At 38.0% G+C, this 19,184-nt stretch overlaps 1 protein-coding gene across 1 annotated transcript in view; it reads right to left on the bottom strand.

The window, feature by feature from the left end:
• Nucleotides 1–6,997: 6,997 nt before the first annotated feature.
• The window catches only part of LOC126259972 (28S ribosomal protein S27, mitochondrial), a 56,726-nt gene continuing 44,539 nt past the window's right edge, over nt 6,998–19,184 (bottom strand). The window contains exons 6-7 of the mRNA XM_049957098.1: nt 7,618–7,848; nt 6,998–7,533 (exon numbers count right to left, since the gene is read on the bottom strand). Of these exons, the coding sequence (XP_049813055.1) occupies nt 7,048–7,533; nt 7,618–7,848 (717 nt within the window). The 3' untranslated portion in view covers nt 6,998–7,047. The remainder of the gene's footprint in view (nt 7,534–7,617; nt 7,849–19,184) is intronic.

The following is a 19,184-nucleotide window of genomic DNA, read 5'->3' as shown; positions in this document are numbered from 1 at the left end:
AAATGTTAAAAAATTCATATGCTAACCATTACACTTGACAAATGCAATTCACATGATGTCAAAGCCTGTTTTATGTCTATTATGATGTGCAAACTATTGTGTCACAATTCTTTATGTTTTACTGACAATATGTATCACACTGAAAAATTGCTCTAAATTTTTTGCAAATAAAATTCAAGGAAGGTAATAATGAGGAAAAGGTTTTGATCTACATAAAGGGAAGCACTACCAAGTGTAACCATGTAAGCAACTTGTGTAGCCATCCTAACTTTGCTGTGCCGAACAAAACAGCTTACTATTGAAAATTTTTACATAATCTGTGTCCAATTCTGATTCCTTTCCAAAATTTCTCCTCCATTTTTGCCTCTTTGCTTTACTTTCTCCCCGTTGTGATTCGTGCACACAGAAAATACAGGCAATTAGTTTTTATGATTCATAACAACGTCATAGACATTTGTTACTATAACAATAGTTAACAAACCCTACTCACAACTGGTGCCCTGAAGTCTTGGCACATAGGTCGACAGTTGTAATAAAAAAGAATTAAATTAATTAATTAAATATGACTAAACATTACTGACTATGTGAATGAAAACACATTTTTGTAGAATATAATACAATTGCATTATTAAAATGTCCTGTGCTTATTTGTATCTTTTGGCCATCAGACTTTGCTTACATTTTAATTGTAGCTGCAGGCGGCAGACTCCAAGAAACACAGGTGCTTGTCATAATCCAGAAAATCCTCCTTATATTTTCTTCTCTTCACTTCAATAAATAAAAAAATACTTGATACTGTTGTTCAATACAATATTATTCATGCACACATATGATGCATAGCGCTCGCAATACTTCATATCTAAAATCATCTTGTATCTACATACAAGAGAGTGTAAGAGTAAAAACAAAAAAACTGTACAAAAATTGAATGTTTTTTTCTTTCATTTGTCTGCGCCTTATTGCACATTCATAATTAACATCTTTTCCAACTCTCTGGTCGTTCAGTGTTTCATTTTTTAATAAATCTTAATTTTACGGCATCCTGGGAGCCTTTCATCATGTACCTACAAACTTGTGCAAATGACATGCAGAATACTTCATGACGTCTCACCAGCCAACATCGAGAAGGTCTGATGGAAATAGGAGTAAGCACTCCCCTGCCCAATGTGGTTCGCAACGCTTTTTCATTGAAACAACTGTGAAGAAAAGGAGTTAAGCTTTTCTGGTCCCAGGCATGCAATTATGTCTTTCTGCAAGTCAAGTCAGCTCTCCAATCAGCACCATGTTTAGTGATTTATATACCCAGAAACCTACTAACTGTAGTCATTGACAGAAAGATAACAGGCTAAACACCCAATAGCCAACATTTATAAAAAGCTTAGCCCCCACCCCAATACAATAAAACTACCTCCTCCCCTACACACACACACACAGAGAGAAAGAGAGAGAGAGAGAGAGAGAGAGAGAGAGAGGAGGAAATCTAGATTGTGCTCTATGCAATTAAAAAGTCATGTTTGTATAGATTTTATTTTGTTCAGTGACCTTAACCCTACTACTACTACTACTACTACTACTACTTTATTATGCTTTCTGGGCCTAAAGATACATCACAAAGAAGTCTAATGACTACAAAGGCAGGTTTTATTCTTGAATACATATGAATATAAATTAGTATGCAAGACCTACGTGGCTTGTGGTCTAACGGTGAGCATCGTTGCCTCTTGATCGTGGGGTCCTGGGCTCAATTCTTGGCTGGTTATTTCCTTCACTTGGGGACTGGATGTTTGTGATGTCCAAATCATTTCATTTCATCTTCATTACGAAGATGCACAAGTTGCTGAATTGGTGTCAGGTAGAAAGACTTGCACCAGGCTGTCAAACAACCTCAGACGGGGTCTACTAGCAAATAATGCTATATGAGAATTTCAGAATACAAGACAAATAAAAATCAGTTGCTGGTACCAGAGGTAGGTGCTGATGATCATAAATTAAATAAAACCCAGTGTAAAATGCATTAAGATCCACATGAAAAAAAAAAAAATTGTTAAAATGTTGTTGACATATAAATAAGCTAATTAAGCAGTTCTATTTGCCTTTTGCCCTAGTAAAACACTTTCTTGATGTTTCTTCGGCACCCCTGAAGCCCAGTTGTGTGTGACATTAACAGTAAACTTGATGTTCCTTTGTACTGATCAGAGTTTGAAGAGAAAATTACCTCAAAGCACATTTCCTCTCTGGAGAAGATAATGTGTTTAAATTCCACTCACCATTGTGTGGTACCTTCTATTCAACTTTTTTTACATACTGGAGTCTTGGTTGCTCATACTATCAACCTTTTGCTTTGGGTCTCTCTCTCTCTCTTCTTCTATTCTTCTGGTCATCAGTTGCCTTAAATGTTACTAACAGCAAGCACTGTCCATGAATGAATTTCTGTTACCACAGGTAAACTAGAGAAGAACAGGTTACACAACAGAATAAATGCCTCCAAAAGGGTAAATACTGAAGAAACATACAGAGTCTGGCAGATGACCCTCAACCTATGCAAATGTAAGCTTTTTTGTACAAATAGGTGAAACACTCATTTATTGTTTGTTGACAATACACCACTTGAAATAACAGCACCGACAATATACCTAGGACTATACTGGTCAACAAATGGTCTGTTACATATTTTCGATTTTTACCATCAAAATATTTCAATGCTGATTGCAGCTGGCATCAGTATTTCCTTTGAGATTTGATATTTGTGGTCGCTGTTGTGTTGGACTTGTTTTGTAAACTTCAGCTTGTATGCACAACAGGAGCAAAGCCTCTTGCAGGAACACAGGACTTGCTGTGCGCATGTAGGCAACTGGACAGTGGACACGACTAACGTGTGATTAGCTGAGGATTAGAGTGAGATGAGATGTCTGTCCAGGTGGCCAAGGCAGTTGAGGCAACCGCTTACATTAAGCAGGAGTTCTGGGTTCGAGTCCCAGTTCAGCACAAATTTTCAGCATTCACCATCAAATTTTTCGATGCCCAATTTCAGCTGGCATTCCTCTTTTCTTCACATAATGAAATTTTATTTTTGTTGCCTGCAATGTTTCAACACGTTTAGGGTATTTTGTGGCTGCCGAGTCCAAATATGACACAGGTTTTGTGTAATGAGCTCTAGTTCATGTGATATGGTGTACCATTCCTTTACTGTTGTATGTAGGTGTGGACATATGACTTTAAACTGCAGAGCCTCCGTAAACCACCCAGATGCCTTTTGTTACATATGCAGCAATATATGCCACAGAAACACCCGAAAAACTTCAGTGACTTTATGAAACAAGCATATCTTGCTTACTTCAGCATACAGCTCTCAGACCAAGATAAGCCGAGGGCTCTCCATGGAGTAAGCAACATGTGTGTGCAGTGTTTGTGACAATGGAAAATGGGACCATTCTGGTGTGCTTATGGTGTGGAAAGAACCCTCAAATCACCAGAAAGACTGATATTTTTGTATAGTGAGTGTGAAAGGGTTCAGCAGATACAATAAACATACAGGGATAGGCAAAATAATGTGAACACCTGTACTTACTTGGGAATGGTTTATTCATAAAAGGTTGGACCCCCATTTGCCCATAATAATGGTTTATTAATAAAGGGTTAGACCCCCATTTGCCTGCAATACAGCTGCGATTTTTCTTGGAATACTGGCATATAATGATTGTACAGTCTCCAGTGGAATGTTAAGTCACTCTTCAATCAGAACCTCTTCTATCTCCTTAGTGATGAGGAAGGCAGAAATCTGCTCCGGAGTCTGTGCTCAATACCGCCCACAAGGGCTGTTCTGGCCAGGGAAGACGCTGCAGTTCAGTTGCATGCTCCTATACCATGATTGTACTGTCCTGGCTGTGTGAATGGGTGCACTATCATCCTGAAATATGACATCATTGTTGGGGGACAACATTTGAACCATGGGGTGGCACCTGACCACCTAAAATGCTCACATAATCATTGGCTGTAACATTTCATTTGAGAGTAATGATGGGACTAGCAGAATACCATGATGTTGCTGCCCACACCCTCATACTTCCACCTCCTTGATTAACCATTGGAATCAAGCCATCAGGATTGTAGGCTTATTTTAGTGTCCTCCAGACCTGAACCCGGCCCAGTGTTGGACCATAGGATACGTTTCCACTGATCAGCTGTCCAGGCTGCTTTTTAATTATTTCCCTCTTTTTTAGCATGACTTAATAATCTGGCAAATTATTGTGCTGGTGCTGCTTTACCCTGCGACCACAATATCACAACTATAACAAATAAAGAAAATAACCCAATAGTAAACGTAACTAGAAAATAAAAACTTGAACTAAAAGATAAAAACGTTGTTGAGACATACCATAAAATTAAACTATTGTCACGGTCATGACACTCGTTTCAGTCACTATTACTCAGCCACGAAAACATCTCCCCTGCCTCCAACGCTTACCGACAATTACTGAGAGTAAATCGTACCGCTACCACTGTATGCAGTCTAACAAAGTATGATACTGTATTATTCCAGTATGTATTCTTTTGTTGTGACTTACAGTGTGTGAGTGAATATAGTGAAATTCTTGCGACTCCTCAAACGCCATGTAGTAAGCCCGTGATACACAGTCTGGTGCGAAAAATAATTCTGAATGTGTATGAATACTGCAAACAAGAAAAAAATTAATTAAATTATACTATCATTTGTAGCAATACATGAAGCATACTGGACAGAGACAGAATTCAGCAATTTGGCTGAAATAGTCCTGGAAAATCTCCCAGTATTTCGGGGAGGCAAAAATGAGCATTTATTCAATACATTCATTTGACAGCCCACTGTGACTCACAGCATCCTCTGTAGTACAAACCACATACTAAAATTCAGTGTAATGAGACCAAATTAGGCAGGCAGCATGTTATCATGGCTGCAAAAATGAATTATTTAACTTAACGAAAAGACTTTTGTCAAGCTACCATTGTTGTAATTATTATCAAGAATAATAACTGCTCTCTTTTTGTGAGTGAGTTGCTGACACTGACAACAGCCGTTCCCTGCATGCTTCACAGAAAGGGTTTTGTGGTTGAGTAGCACACAGTACCATTTTTTGGAAAGTAATAAAATACCCTATTTAGTTTAGCCTAAAGTCTGATCAATTACAATAATATTCACAACTCACTAAGTATTGAGCCATTCCAGCCAATTTTTAGAAAGAAGTGTAGTGAAATGAACTGTTATTTGGTTTCAATCATTCGTTAATAAATTCAGAACTACTTCACTTCAAAAATACTTGCTGGGACTTCCCAGTAAATCATTCTGCATTTAGACTGAGCTATGTCACGCTGTGAAGAGCTGTATTTCCAAGGTGTTCCATCAGATGGTGATAGCACTGTTTTCACAGTTCATTGGACTTTAATGCATCATTCATATATAGACAGAGAGAAAAACTTTGCTTGTCCCGCCCCCTCCCCCTTACTATCATGTGGGTGCCCTTGGTTACATGATGGAGAATCATGTAATTCATTCTTTCTCAATATCAATTCCTTTCATGACCAATCACACCTTATACTTACTGATTTTATCTGTGACCAATTTCAAATAAGTATCGTGAATGTCATCACACTACAAACATCTACTAAATCAGAGCTTTTTTCAATAACACTTTTAGGTATCTTCAAAAATCCTCAACTTTTATAAAATGAATGTTTTTAAGATACTGTTTAAGTACTACAAACATTGAAATATTGTGGTATATTTAGACCCATATTGTTCATCTTATTTAGTGTTTTTTTTTTTAGACATGCATTAGCAAGCGCAGTGCCCTTGGGCCCTGATGCCCTGCACGACTGCATGGGTCACACCCACCCCCATAAAGCAGGCACTGTCCACAGTCATTCTTGCCATGCACCCTACACAAATATAACAGGAAAGGACGGAAATAATGAAGTTACCAGAAGCACTCTCTGCCACGCACCATAAAGTGGCCTTTTTTGTGTAGATGGAGATGGAAGGAGCACCATTCTGGTCCACTTGCCCTTGATGAAACCAGCTAGCAGAATGCCTTAGCTGTCCAGAATCAGCATGTCCTTGACCTTTGCAGCAGATAACCATGTCCTGGCGCTCGCTAGTGCCCAGTTTCCTTCAACACTCCCTCTTGGCTCTCTTAGCTGATGGTTGTAAAGGTGAACATGTGACCTTTTTTTGTGAACAAAATCACCACCTACTTTCCCATTTTCTTGAGAAGCGTGTGAGAAATTTGAAGTCCTACAACTTTCTGCTCTCATTCAGTAACAACAGAATCAAATAAGCTGCCGCTTTATGGAATCCCTACTCCTTAAAGAGTAACTGAACAGGTGACTTGATATGTCACAGAGCTTTATGAAGCACAGCTAACAATAAGTATCAACTGCCTTCAACCAGTTTACGAGTAACTTCAACTTACTGTGCTCTATAGTGCTGAGACAGTGCATGTGGGCAAAAAGATTGAGGCAGCCCAATCTCAGCAGTCTCTTCCAATACACTTCACCCCATATTACTTAAAAGCCTTGAACTACTCGCACATCAGACAGGTGCCCAATCAAAGGAGAATCACTTGTATTCATCTTTTTATTAATAAATAATACTTTCTAAATCATTCAAAGTAAACATTCTTTACCCCACAGACCAAGAAAAAATGTCTGAAAAGAGTTCACAAAGTAGAAAACATGCTAAACATGAGATCACTCAATTAATAAGCTAAGAAGGAAAAGTAATGTACAAGTAACTAAAACTACAGGGTGAAGGAGTATTTTTGCTAAGCACCTGCCCTTTGTCAATCTTCACATTAGCTCTTTATATTTTCTTAGTTTCAGGACATTCTCTATCAAATTGAGATAGCATCAGATACTGATATAATTCCATATATGTAGCAATACAGCACTGCCCAAGAAAAGACTTGAAATCACAAGAAAATGAAGGAAGGATATACAAAATTAAAAATGAACATGACACTACTACTTAAGACATTCTTTAATTATTTGCTTAATGTTCATAATTTACACACATTATTTTTTTCTTTTAGTTACTTCTGGTGGTATGTAATTTTCGTCGTCTTCTTTCTTTTTCCCTTTCCTTTTTACCTCCTCCTTTGGTACAGACTTGGCTTCTTTTATAATAAGGTTAAGTTTCTGTAAATTATCAAAAAAGAATAATTCCTCCTCTTGTTTTGCTAGCCGCTCCTTTTCCTCTTGAATTTGCTGCAATCTTTTCTGTGTCTTCACTTTGTCCAATTCTTTCTGGAGGACTTCTTCACGCAGCTTCTCCCATTCCTTATATACACTACGTTGTGCAGTTATCATCTGCTGTTCATGCTCGGCCACTACAGCTTTAACTTTACTCACGACTGCTGTATGTAAACACTCGTTTGAAACAAGGCCCAAAGTTCTTAGGTTTTCTATTTTTTGTATGCACGTATCTCTTACACTACTTCCAGGGTCCTGTTTTTCTGGATCCTTTTCCATTTTCTGGAGTTCACGATCAAGTATTTTTATCTGGAACCAAAACAGAAAGAATCAGTTCTCTGAAGATTCACCAGTTTGTCATCATTTTTTACATATACACACTGGCACACTTACCCCTTGATTGAATACTGTTTGTTTTTTCTCTAGCACTTCATCCAGACATTTAACAACTTTGCTCCATTTTTTATATAGTGCCCAACCCACTAACTGGTATGTGTATCCAACAGAATCAGACAAAGCTATGCCAATGGTAGCAAAAGTCTTTCCGAGCAAGAGTTGAGGATCACGTAGATCAAAATGGTCATCAAAATATGGGTTTCGTATGTACTTTACACGTACTTTCACCTGAAAAAATATTGCAATGTAACTAACAATACCTCAAAATATTTATTTTACATGCACTTCATTATTACCTTCCCCCCCACGTTAAGTCATGGGAATAATGGAAGAAATTTGTGCGACTATCTAATGCTCGATGCCTCCACTATACACTGAGGGAACAAAAGTTATGGGATACTTCCTAATATCACGTTGAGCCTCCTTTCCCCCAGCGTAGCACAGCAACTCGATGTGGCATGGATTCAACAAGTCGTTGGAAGTCCCCTGCAGAAATATTGAGCTTTGCTACCTCTACAGCCATCCATAATTGCGAAAGTGTTGCTAGTTCAGGAAGTTGTGCACCAACTGACCTCTCGATTATGTCCCATACATGTTTCATGGTATTCTGTTAGGTGATCTAGGTGGCCAAAACAGTCACTAGAACTGACAGAATTTTCTTCAAATCAATCATGAACAACTGTGGCCCTGTGACATGACATCATTGCTTGGGAGTATGAAGACCATGAATGGCTGAAAATGGTCTCAAAGTAGCCAAATACAACCATTTCCAGTCAGTGATCAGTTCAGTTGGACCAGAGGACCCAGTCCATTCTATATAAACACAGTCCACAGCATTGTGGAGCCACCACCAGCTTGCACAGTGCCTTGTTGACAACTTGGAACCATGGCTTCGTGGGATCTGCACTACACTCAAACCCTACCATCAGTTGATACAAACTTAAACCAGGACTCTTCTGACTACGCTATGGTTTTCCAGTCATCCAGAGTCCACCTGATATGGTCACAAGCCCAGGAGATATGCTACAGGCGATGTCGTGCTGTTAACGAAGGCACTCGCATTGTTCGTCTGCTGCCATACCCCTTTAACACCAAATTTTGCCACACTGTCCTAACAAATACTTTCATTGTACATTCCACATTGATTTATGCAGTTATTTCATGGAATGTTGCTTGTCTGTTAGCACTAACAACTCTACACAAATGCTGTTGCTCTCGGTTATTAAGTGAACGGTGTCAGCCACTGTGTTGTCTGTGGTGAGATAATGCCTGGAATTTGGTACTCTTGACACACTCCTGTCACTACGGATCTCAGAATATTGAATTTCTTAATGATTTCCAAATCGGAATGTATCATGCATCTAGCTTCAAGTACTATTTTGTATTTAAAGTCTGTAAATTCCCATCGTGTGGCCATGATCATGTCAGAAATCTTTTTGCATGAATCATCTGAGCACAAATGACAGCTCTGCCAATGCACAGCCCTTTTATGCCTTGTGCATGTGATACTATCGCCATTTGTATATGTGCATATTGCTATCCTATAACTTTCGTCACTTCAGTGTACAGTGAGTTGTTACCTTTACTTCTTCTATTATTATTATTATTATTATTATTACTATTATTCAAATCTACTTGCAATTATGTACAGCATGACCTAATACACAATTCATGTGTCAAATACGAGATACAAAAAACGAACATCAAAATCAAATAGATCTGTGCTTTGTTTGGAAAACGTAGAACAGTGGATATAGGTAAAATGGACAAATGCCAACATATCAAACATTGGCTGCATCTAAATTTTGAAGGGAAGAAACTTTTGTGTGAGAAAATAAGTAAAATTATCACAGAGCCTGATAGGGATGCTTTTGGAGAGTAAAACATAGCAATTTAATCCTTACATACCAAAATGTCAGTAAATAACAAATGAAACAGAGCACTTGGACGTATACTTAAATGAATCAAAACTGCAATTCTTCATAGCACGTGATTTAGGTTGCAAGGAAGAGGAAGCATACGGATACAGGCTAAGAAATTACAAACTCATGAACTTGTATTTTAGAAGGTGGGGTAGGCATTTATAGTAGAAATGATACATCATGTGAAAAAGACAAATGGATTGACGAGCTGAGTAAAGAAACAGTACTTGAGGTTGCAGAAATAAATTTAAAACTAGAGAACAATAGCCTGATTATAGTAGCTCTGTATAGGTCACCTGGAAGCAATACTGTAGAATTTTTCAGTTGTCTGGATGACTTGCTGGAGAAGACATCAGCATACAAAAAATGTGCTTTTTGTTGGAGACAGCAACACAGACTCTTTAAATAACAGCAATAATTATTTGCGTTATGTTGACTTACTTCAGAGTTATAACTATTATCACATAAACTCAGCACCTACAAGAATTACTGTAGAAAGACAGACATAATTGACCACAATCTACATAACAAAGGAGAACATAAACATAACCACCGTAGAAAACAACAGGTCTGAACACAGAGCCATTACTATGGAGATTGATTTAGGGAATGTAGATATAACTAAAAGTGATACATTTATGTATTAAAGAAAATTTAATTGTAATAAACTTAAGAGGGCATTAGGCAATGAAAAATGGGAACTAGTTTACAATGCAACAAATGTGAATGATAAATGGGAAATTTTCTGTAAACTATTAAATAAGACTTTAAATGAAACACATCCTTTTGTAAAACAAGTAAGCAAAGCTATTAATCACAAAGCTGATAATTTCCCTCCAAAAGTCATGGAACTGAGAGAACATGAAAGTCTGTTACATACTCTTTAGAGATACTAAATTACAATACTGTGTTACAAAATACAAACTGGGGAAGAGAGAGAGAGGGAGAGAGAGAGAGAGAGAGAGAGAGAACAGAGATTTCTTGACTAAACTTAAAGCTCAGAAATATGCCTATCAAAAAAGCAAACTCAACCTGTGTTGGTAAAACAGCCTGGAAAATAGTGGGAAACAGCATCTCATCAACACATCGGCATAACATTGAAAGAAGATGACAATGTAACCAATGACCCAAAAGAGAAACACATACAGTTGTTTAATACAATTGTCACAAACAAAACACATGACTGGGCACTGAATTTAAGCCAATCCTTTTTCATCCATGGCATTACTGAGAAGGACTTCCTAGCAATCATTTCAAAACTTCAAGCTAAAATGCCTTGTGGGTGGGATGACATTTCACCTAAGCTGCTACAGGAATGCAGAGGAGAATTAGTGAAGCCTCTGCCACATCTAATAAATATCTCCCTCTGCCATGGAGAATTCCCTGCTCTTTTGAAAATCACTGAAATTCTACCGGTGTATAAGAAGGGAATAAAAACTGACACGAAAAATTATAGACCAATATCATTAACTTCAGAGCTTGGGAAACTATTAGAGAGAGTAACATGAAATAAATTTGAGGTAAATTTCATCAAACATAATCTATTTAACAATCTATAACATGGTTTTAGAAAAGGTAGATCTACTGTAAAAGAAGTAGCAATTTTTATTCATGAAATAGTAAAGAAGTTAGAAGAAGGAGACAGGGTAACGGGTACCTGCCTGGTTATGAGTAAAGCTGTTGATACTGTAAGTCATATGATTCTATTGCATAAATTAGAAGCATGTGGGTAGAGAGGGGTAGCCTTACAACTACTTACCTCCTATTTGAACGACAGGAAACAGTGTGTCAAGCTAACTTATGAAAGGAACGAACAGTTGGGAACAACCATATCAAACCACGCGATACTTCAATGTGGTGTGCCCCAAGGAAGTGTATTGGGGCCTTTTCTGTGTCTCGTGTACCTGAATGATTTAACTGAACCCCAAAATTGCATGTTTGTAAACTATGCTGATGACATCTCTTGTCAGCTGGGGCCGTGATGCGCAAACTACCACAAACAGTAGTGAAATCAATTATAATTTTCTGTCAAGTTATCTTATGGCAAATAAGCTAATCGTAAATAAACGGAAGACAGTGACAATGCAATTTATGCTTAACTATAGTCAGAACATAAATAGAACTCTATCTATACATCCACTGGCATTTAGCTATGGAAACAAACACAAATTTTTGGGTATAATTGTTGACAAACAGTATAATTTTTTACAAACACCTTCCATGGAAAGAACATATAGAACATATTTATAAGAAAACCAGTACAAATGTGTATACTGAAAAGGGTCTCAGCCTTTGTGAATCATGATAGCTTGGGACAAACATACTTTGGAGCGATACATCCACATCTTCTGTATAGTATTGAGATATGGGGTGGGGCACCAGCTGCCTATACAGGCAGGTTCTTCAGACTAAAATAAGGTAGAAAGGGTGGTAGTCAAGGTAAATAGGAGAGAGTATTGTAGAGAAATCTTCAGTTAAAATATGAGTGCTATTCAAAAAGTAGGGAACATTTCCATCTGACGCTGGTAGGCGTGCACCAATCGTGTATATTTTGGTATGTGTGTGCTCTGCAGCTCAGTCGGCATTCATCCGTGACAGCGAGAACATCTCTGCGCATCTGGTTTTTTTTTATATTCGAATTTGAAATGTGCGCTGCAATCAAAAATCTCTCCAGTTGTGAGGTGCGATCTGTGATATGGTTTTGTTGGCAAAAAACCTAAAACCTATAGAAATTTATCGTGAACTGTGTGAAGTGAATGGAAACAACGTAATGAGTGAAAGTTCCGTCCAGAAATGGTGCATTCAGTTTAAAAATGGCCAAACCAATGTTAATGACAAAGAGAAGAGCAGACGCCCGAGAACATTGACTGACGATCTTGTCGCTAATGTTGATGAAACGATTCGTGAAACCCATCTCATCACAATAATGGAGCTTTCGCTTTCTTTTCCGCAAGTTTCACAGACTTTGTTGTTTTAAATTGTCACTCACAAGCTAGGCTACCACAAATTTTGTTTTTGCACAACAATGCCCGACCTCACATGGCAAACCGCATTAAAGAACTCCTTAATTCATTCAAATGGGAAATTTTCCCTCATCCGCCCTACAGCCCCGATCTTGCACCAAGCAACTTCCACTTGTTTCCCAAGATGAAGAACTAGCTTGCAACGCAGTGATTTGATGAAGACGTGGAACTCCCGGCAGGTGTGATTCACTGGGTGAAGTCTCAGGCGGCAGAATTTTATGACAATGGTCTTTCAAAGATTGTCCACCACTATGATAAGTGCCTCAATGTGTTTTGTGACTATGTGGAAAAGTAGTATATCAATCAATCTTTCAGATGCATATAATAAAATGTATTTCTTGTACTTAGCTTTTTAAATGCCAAAATGTTCCCTACTTTCTGAATAGCCCTCGTATAAGGTACTAATCATCTACTCTATGCACATCCTGCAGGCAGTAATGTTTGTCAAACAAAATCCAGTATATCATGTAACAAACAGTAATGTGCATAGGCACAATACATGGCAAGGCAAAATTGTCACAGAACTGAAAAGGGGGCGGGGGCTACCGACTGTAGTCCACATACAATAGGAACTACCTTTTATACTTTTATAACAGACTTTCATCTGACTTCAAGAGAGCTAATTTAAACACTTTAAAGAATAAACTTAAGCATTTATTAATAGAGAAAAGTTGTTATTCAGTAGAAGGTTTCAAGCTGTAATCTCCCTTTGTAAAACAGTGTATGTAGCTTAAGTATGTTTCTGCAATGCAAAAATAATAATTTCTAATCTTCACACACTATGTCAATGTATGCATTTATATTTCAAGTTGTAAAGTCTCTCTATAAAACAGTGAATATAGCATACGTTTGTGTTTGAAACAAAAAAATCATAATTTTTCACCTACCCTATTATATCAATGTGTGCACTTACAGATGTTAACTAAACCTCTGTATATGTGAACTAAAATCTATTACCATGCCCAAAAACTGACTATATATGAACTGCAAACAAACAAATAAATACACACATAAATAAAAATAAATAAGTAAGCAAAAGTTCTACGATTTAGACTGGTTATAAAATGTCTCAAAATAACCACACTTTAATTCCTGCAAATCCCGTAAGTACACTTTGTTTTGTTGAGTAATACACGTCACATTTAAAAATAAATGTTTGATAAAACATGAAGAGACTGACAGATGACCCTATGAATAAAGTTGTTTATTCAGTATGGTGTTGAAAACAGGATGAACTTTTGAGTGATGGCATGTTTAACAGCAAATGTATGAAAAGTCTCAAAACGTAAATTGTTTTGATGGTGTGCAGTGATCTCATTTTAAAGTAAATGCTGAACGTATATGGTTTTCAATACATGGCTGCAATTAGGTAATGGACCATAGTAGTGTAAGAGATGCACACGATGAACAGTGGCTTGCATAGGTAATCTTTCCCTCATAACCATGGACACAAATAAAATGATAAAAGGCAAAAACATTCTGTTCAAAAAAGAATCACGAACTCACTTCACAAGGCAGAATACCATACAATAATTCATCCAATGCCATGGTTGGTTAGTGGACACTAGAAAACTATAAGAATAAATATGAACTTTCAGTTTCTCCTGTCATGATGCACACACACACTGAAATTTAAGCCTGTAACACTTTTCATTTTGGTCCTGTATCTATCATTCAGCATGTGTTTACCTATACTTAATTTTTGTTTGATAATGAATACTTTGAACAAATTGATGATGTTGCCATTGGTATTCTTCCTTCACCCTAATTGTCAATGTATCTGCTTTTCTTCCACATGTCAGAAGTAAGTCCTCAAAGTTGGAATTAATCCTTGAAAAGTGACCTCCTGTTCCAATTAAGGAATGTGTGATTACATCAGGCAGATGTTTACAGAGTTATCTGTTAATGTTACAAGGTCTACATGCTGCAAGAAACAAACTCTCTCTCTCTCTCTCTCTCTCTCTCTCTCTCCCTCCCTCCCTCCAGGAGTGTGTATCAAACCACATCAAAGTACCCATCTTTTTGCAACCTAATAAGTCTGCTGTTGCTGAATACTGAATCATTACTGGCCATTGTATGAACAATAATAATATTAAAATTGCCCTCTGCGCCCTCTATCACTTATTATTAATAATTCTGTGGAACCAGAGCTGGTGGATGATATAATCAACAATAATGAAGGTTCTTTCCACAACAAAGCCTGATATCTAACTTTTGCATGTCTGTGTATGTGCGGATGGATATGTGTGTGTGTGCGCGAGTGTATACCTGTCCTTCCCCCCCCCCCCCCCCCCCCTCCCCCCCAAGGTAAGTCTTTCCGCTCCCGGGATTGGAATGACTCCTTACTCTCTCCCTTAAAACCCACATCCTTTCGTCTTTCCCTCTCCTTCCCTCTTTCCTGATGAAGCAACCGTTGGTTGCGAAAGCTTGAAGTTTGTGTGTATGTTTGTGTGTCTATCGACCTGCCAGCACTTCGTTTGGTAAGTCACATCATCTTTGGTTTTAGATATATTTTGCTCATGTAGGACGGTTATAGAAAAAAAAAAATTTACTCTGCAGTTGAATGTGCACTGATATGAAACTTCCTACCAGATTAAAATTGTGTGCAGACCAAGACTCAAACTCAGGACCTTTGCCCCTTTTGTGAACAACTGCTCTACCAACTGAGCTAACCAAGCAAGACTCACAACCCATACTTCCAGTTTTGGAAGACAGAATACGAGATACTGTTGGAAATGAAGCTATGAGAACAGGTTGTGAGTCATGCTAAGGTATGGCACCTAACAGTAAGTTAACATTACTAACAACACAAACCCTGCAATGCACTGTCTGAAAAATTTTTCTATAAAGTTGGCTAGCTATGAGGTAAACAGTTTTCTGTCTACCTTGACACAAATACGGAATGTTTAATTATAAAAACCCTGTATTGGTATTACTAATAGCACAAATATAACCATACGCATTTTTGTAAGATACCATGAAGAATTTTCTGTCAATGGGTACAATGAAAACAAAAAAATTAGGTAAATTACCTATAACACTTCCTATATATTGCAAAGGTTAGTGCCTATCCCATCTGGCATGTTGAAAATAACAGTTAATTACATAAAATATACTGTTAACACCAAAACAAAAGAGGGAACATATTGCTGTGCAAGTTGGAGCACAATGCAACATGTCAGAACCTTCTTAGTGGAATGGACAGTGTGGAGGTCATGATACCAACAGCGGAAGTACCCCAGCTCGATTGGCTAAATAACCTTTAAATTTGGAGATCTGTGTGTTCTATCACCCATCATGGTCATGAATCTATAAAATTCTGCATTTGCGTACAATTGATATTTCAAGTTCACACTGTAGAAGCACTGAATATACAGGGGAAGAGGGGGGGGGGGGGGTCGGATACTCTGTGACAACAATTATAACTAGCAGATTCACAAGAGTCAGACATTAGGTATTATTTGGGGAAAAGTTCAACATTTGCTTTAAACAACATATGTTAAGACGTGCAATATTTATAGTCATACCTTCCAAACTGCAATGGAACAGTAAGTACATTTGACAAGGGTGGCATGTGAACGCACTATGTTATTTTTGATGAATATAGTGATATCATCAAATAATGCAACAAGAATATCTACTTTGTAACTCATTTTGGTGCAGAAAGTTTGTTGTTGATATGGATTGAAGATGATGGTGAAATATCAATCAAGTAAAATGTGACCTGTGATTTATTAATCCCCAGCATACATAATCAACATGGTGCATTCTCAAGTATACAAAATCAATAAGATATTTGGCATTTAGTTTTTACCGTCTAAAAACATGTACATACAGGGGTTGGTAGTATTTTCAATGTAACATCCTTGTTGGGAAATCTATTTTCCATCAGACTGTAGTCTTTATGTTTCGACAAGGAGTCGCAAAATACCAGGCCCCGCTCTCTAGAATGTTCTCTGAGGAACACATATAAAAAGCTTTCCATGTGTTCACAAGTCATTTTTCCACTTTTACTCATTTCAACATGGGTGTTTCACTAACACATTTATCCCAGTTTTTTGCAATTTCTTTGCAATCTGTATACCAAATATCTCATGGGTTCGGTGTAAACAAGTATAAAGGTTGTTTGCTAAACCACCATCCATGGGCAAAGCAACATAAGCAACATCCACTGTGGAATTGTGTGTGGTCCTATGAACAGATTGTACTACACCAGTTGTTGAGTCCCTCCACCAGCCCAACACTCCCCCGCTGCCGAACACACACACACACACACACACACAAAATGACAAAATGGATGGTGTTGAAGAAGGCAATAGTTCATTGGGAGGGGGGGGGGGGAGGGTAGGGAAGGATCTGGATACCGTTTAACAAATGGGAGCTATGACTGTAACAATACATCTTGAACAAATATATTCTTCTTTGCAAACACTGTGAAGTGCAAAGAAGCTTTAAAACTGCCCATGTTAACTGCTCTAGTAGGTTACATAAGCAATATTTGACTGAATGCACCAATAGTGGCTACTGATACAACGTCTCTATCTCTGGCAAACTGTGCCCTTATACACTCTTTAAGACTTTATTTTGGATGTCTTGTTGCTGCTGAAACTTAGATCTTGCCTTTTGTGTGGCATATTACCTAAAATTATCTTGTAATTGGATTTAGAATGAATGCAGCAATAACAGTTCATTAAATGAGGGGAAATCCATGATGGGACAACAACAGTGGAAAATGTTAGATTGCTACACATCACATGGAGGAGACATTGAGTGGAAGTCATACTTAAAGTCAATTTAACTGTACATCCGGCTATTAGAAAAAGTCGTCCTTCAGGCGCGCGCGCGCACACACACACACACACACACACACACACACACACACACAGTGGAAGTGTACAGAAGAGGCATGGAGCACAACGTGGGGTGGGCGGAAGGGGGAGGGGATAGCACGATAGGGGTATGGCAAGATGCTGTAGTGCTGCCAGTGGGAGTGTGGAGGAATGAGGTAGGGACAAAATGGTGGGCTGTTAGGTGCAGCATAGGGAGGCTGTTCTTCGAGAGAAAAGGGGAGATGAAAGAAGCTGAGAAGGGGGCTATGCAGATATACTAGTGGGCAGATAGGAGGCATGAGTGAGACTGAAGTGGGAGCAGGGAAGGGAACAGAGGCAGGAGGGGACAGGAAATAGCAAAAGTTGAGGCCAAAGGGATTATGAGAATGAAGGATACGTTGCAGGGAGAGTTCCCCACCTGTGCAATTCAGGAAAGCTGGTGTTGGTGGAAAGAATCCTGAAGGCACAGTCTGTGAAACAGTCACTGAAGTCAAACACATGATGTTGCATGGCATGCTAGGCAACTGGGTGGTCCAGCTGCCTCTTGGCCACAGTTTGGCAGTGGCCATTCATGTGAACAAAAAGCTTGTTGGTGGACATGTGATTGTACAATGCCACACATTGTTTGCAGTTGGTAGACCAATTGGCTGCTTTCGTAGGTGGCCGTGCGTTTGATGAGTTAGGAGAAGCCTATGACAGGACTGGAGTAGGTGGTAGCAGGAAAATGTATGAAACAGGTCCTGTAGCTAGTCTATTGCAGAGATGTGAGTCATGGGGCAAGGGGTTGGGAGCAGGGGTGGAATAAGAACATACAAGGACACTGCACAGATTGGGTGGATGTCAGAGATGCTCTGTGAGAACAGTGAGGAGGATGTCTGCTGCTCAATGCCTCCTCTTGGTGGTGAGTAACAATCTCTCTTATTTCATTGTTTTAATGACTCGTTCGTTTCTTATTAGTTTTATAACCATAGTTACAATAATTCTCAGTATCCAATGTTCACTTATCAACACTCTGTAGCTCATTTTTTTAGGTTAGACTAAAGTTACAGACGGACAGTCTTGAAAGAAATTAGAATAGAACAGGACCGTGATATACATAAGTTTCCAGAAAAGTAAAATTAATTCATCTCAACGGAACATTAATGGGATGAAAAAAAAAAAGATGTGGAAAACTCTGATGTGATAAATGTTCTGTCCTTTATGAAAACCATATAACTACAGGAACAGAGACATTAAATAAAGGTGATTTCAGACCAGTATCATTTTCATATAGAGTGAACATGGAGAGACTGACTTTAAATACAAGGAGTTATAGACCAACATCATTTTCATGTAGAGTGAACATGGAAAAAGAAGGTGCTACATCATATGTAAAAGTTGAACACACAGTCAAAAATACAGATATAAGCAATTTCTATGTAGATCAGAACCTAGAAGCATGTGTTTGTGAATCATTATTGCAGAGTACTTCTCTTTTAATTGCAACAGTCTACAGATCCACATCGGGAAACACAGCTATTTACAAAAAATTTAGGTGCATCATTAAGCTACCTGTAAGACAATAAGAAACAGTCAGTAGTTTTATTATTTTATTCATTGCTGTAATTCTCAGCAATTGTAGTATATATTTCAGAACAAAATTCAGTCGTCAGTTTCAAATATATTTTTATTTCATTTTATCAGTTCCCACTGTAAAGTAATTTCAGTTGCTCTAAATTGTACATTTGTGTTTACAATAATCAAACACAATATGTACATTTTTGGACATATCATGGCATTATGCTTCTCTG

Source organism: Schistocerca nitens, chromosome 5 (genome assembly GCF_023898315.1).
Source record: "Schistocerca nitens isolate TAMUIC-IGC-003100 chromosome 5, iqSchNite1.1, whole genome shotgun sequence".
Taxonomy (NCBI): domain Eukaryota; kingdom Metazoa; phylum Arthropoda; class Insecta; order Orthoptera; family Acrididae; genus Schistocerca; species Schistocerca nitens.
Note: the sequence above shows the minus strand (reverse complement) of the source record. Positions and strands in the feature narration are given on the sequence as shown.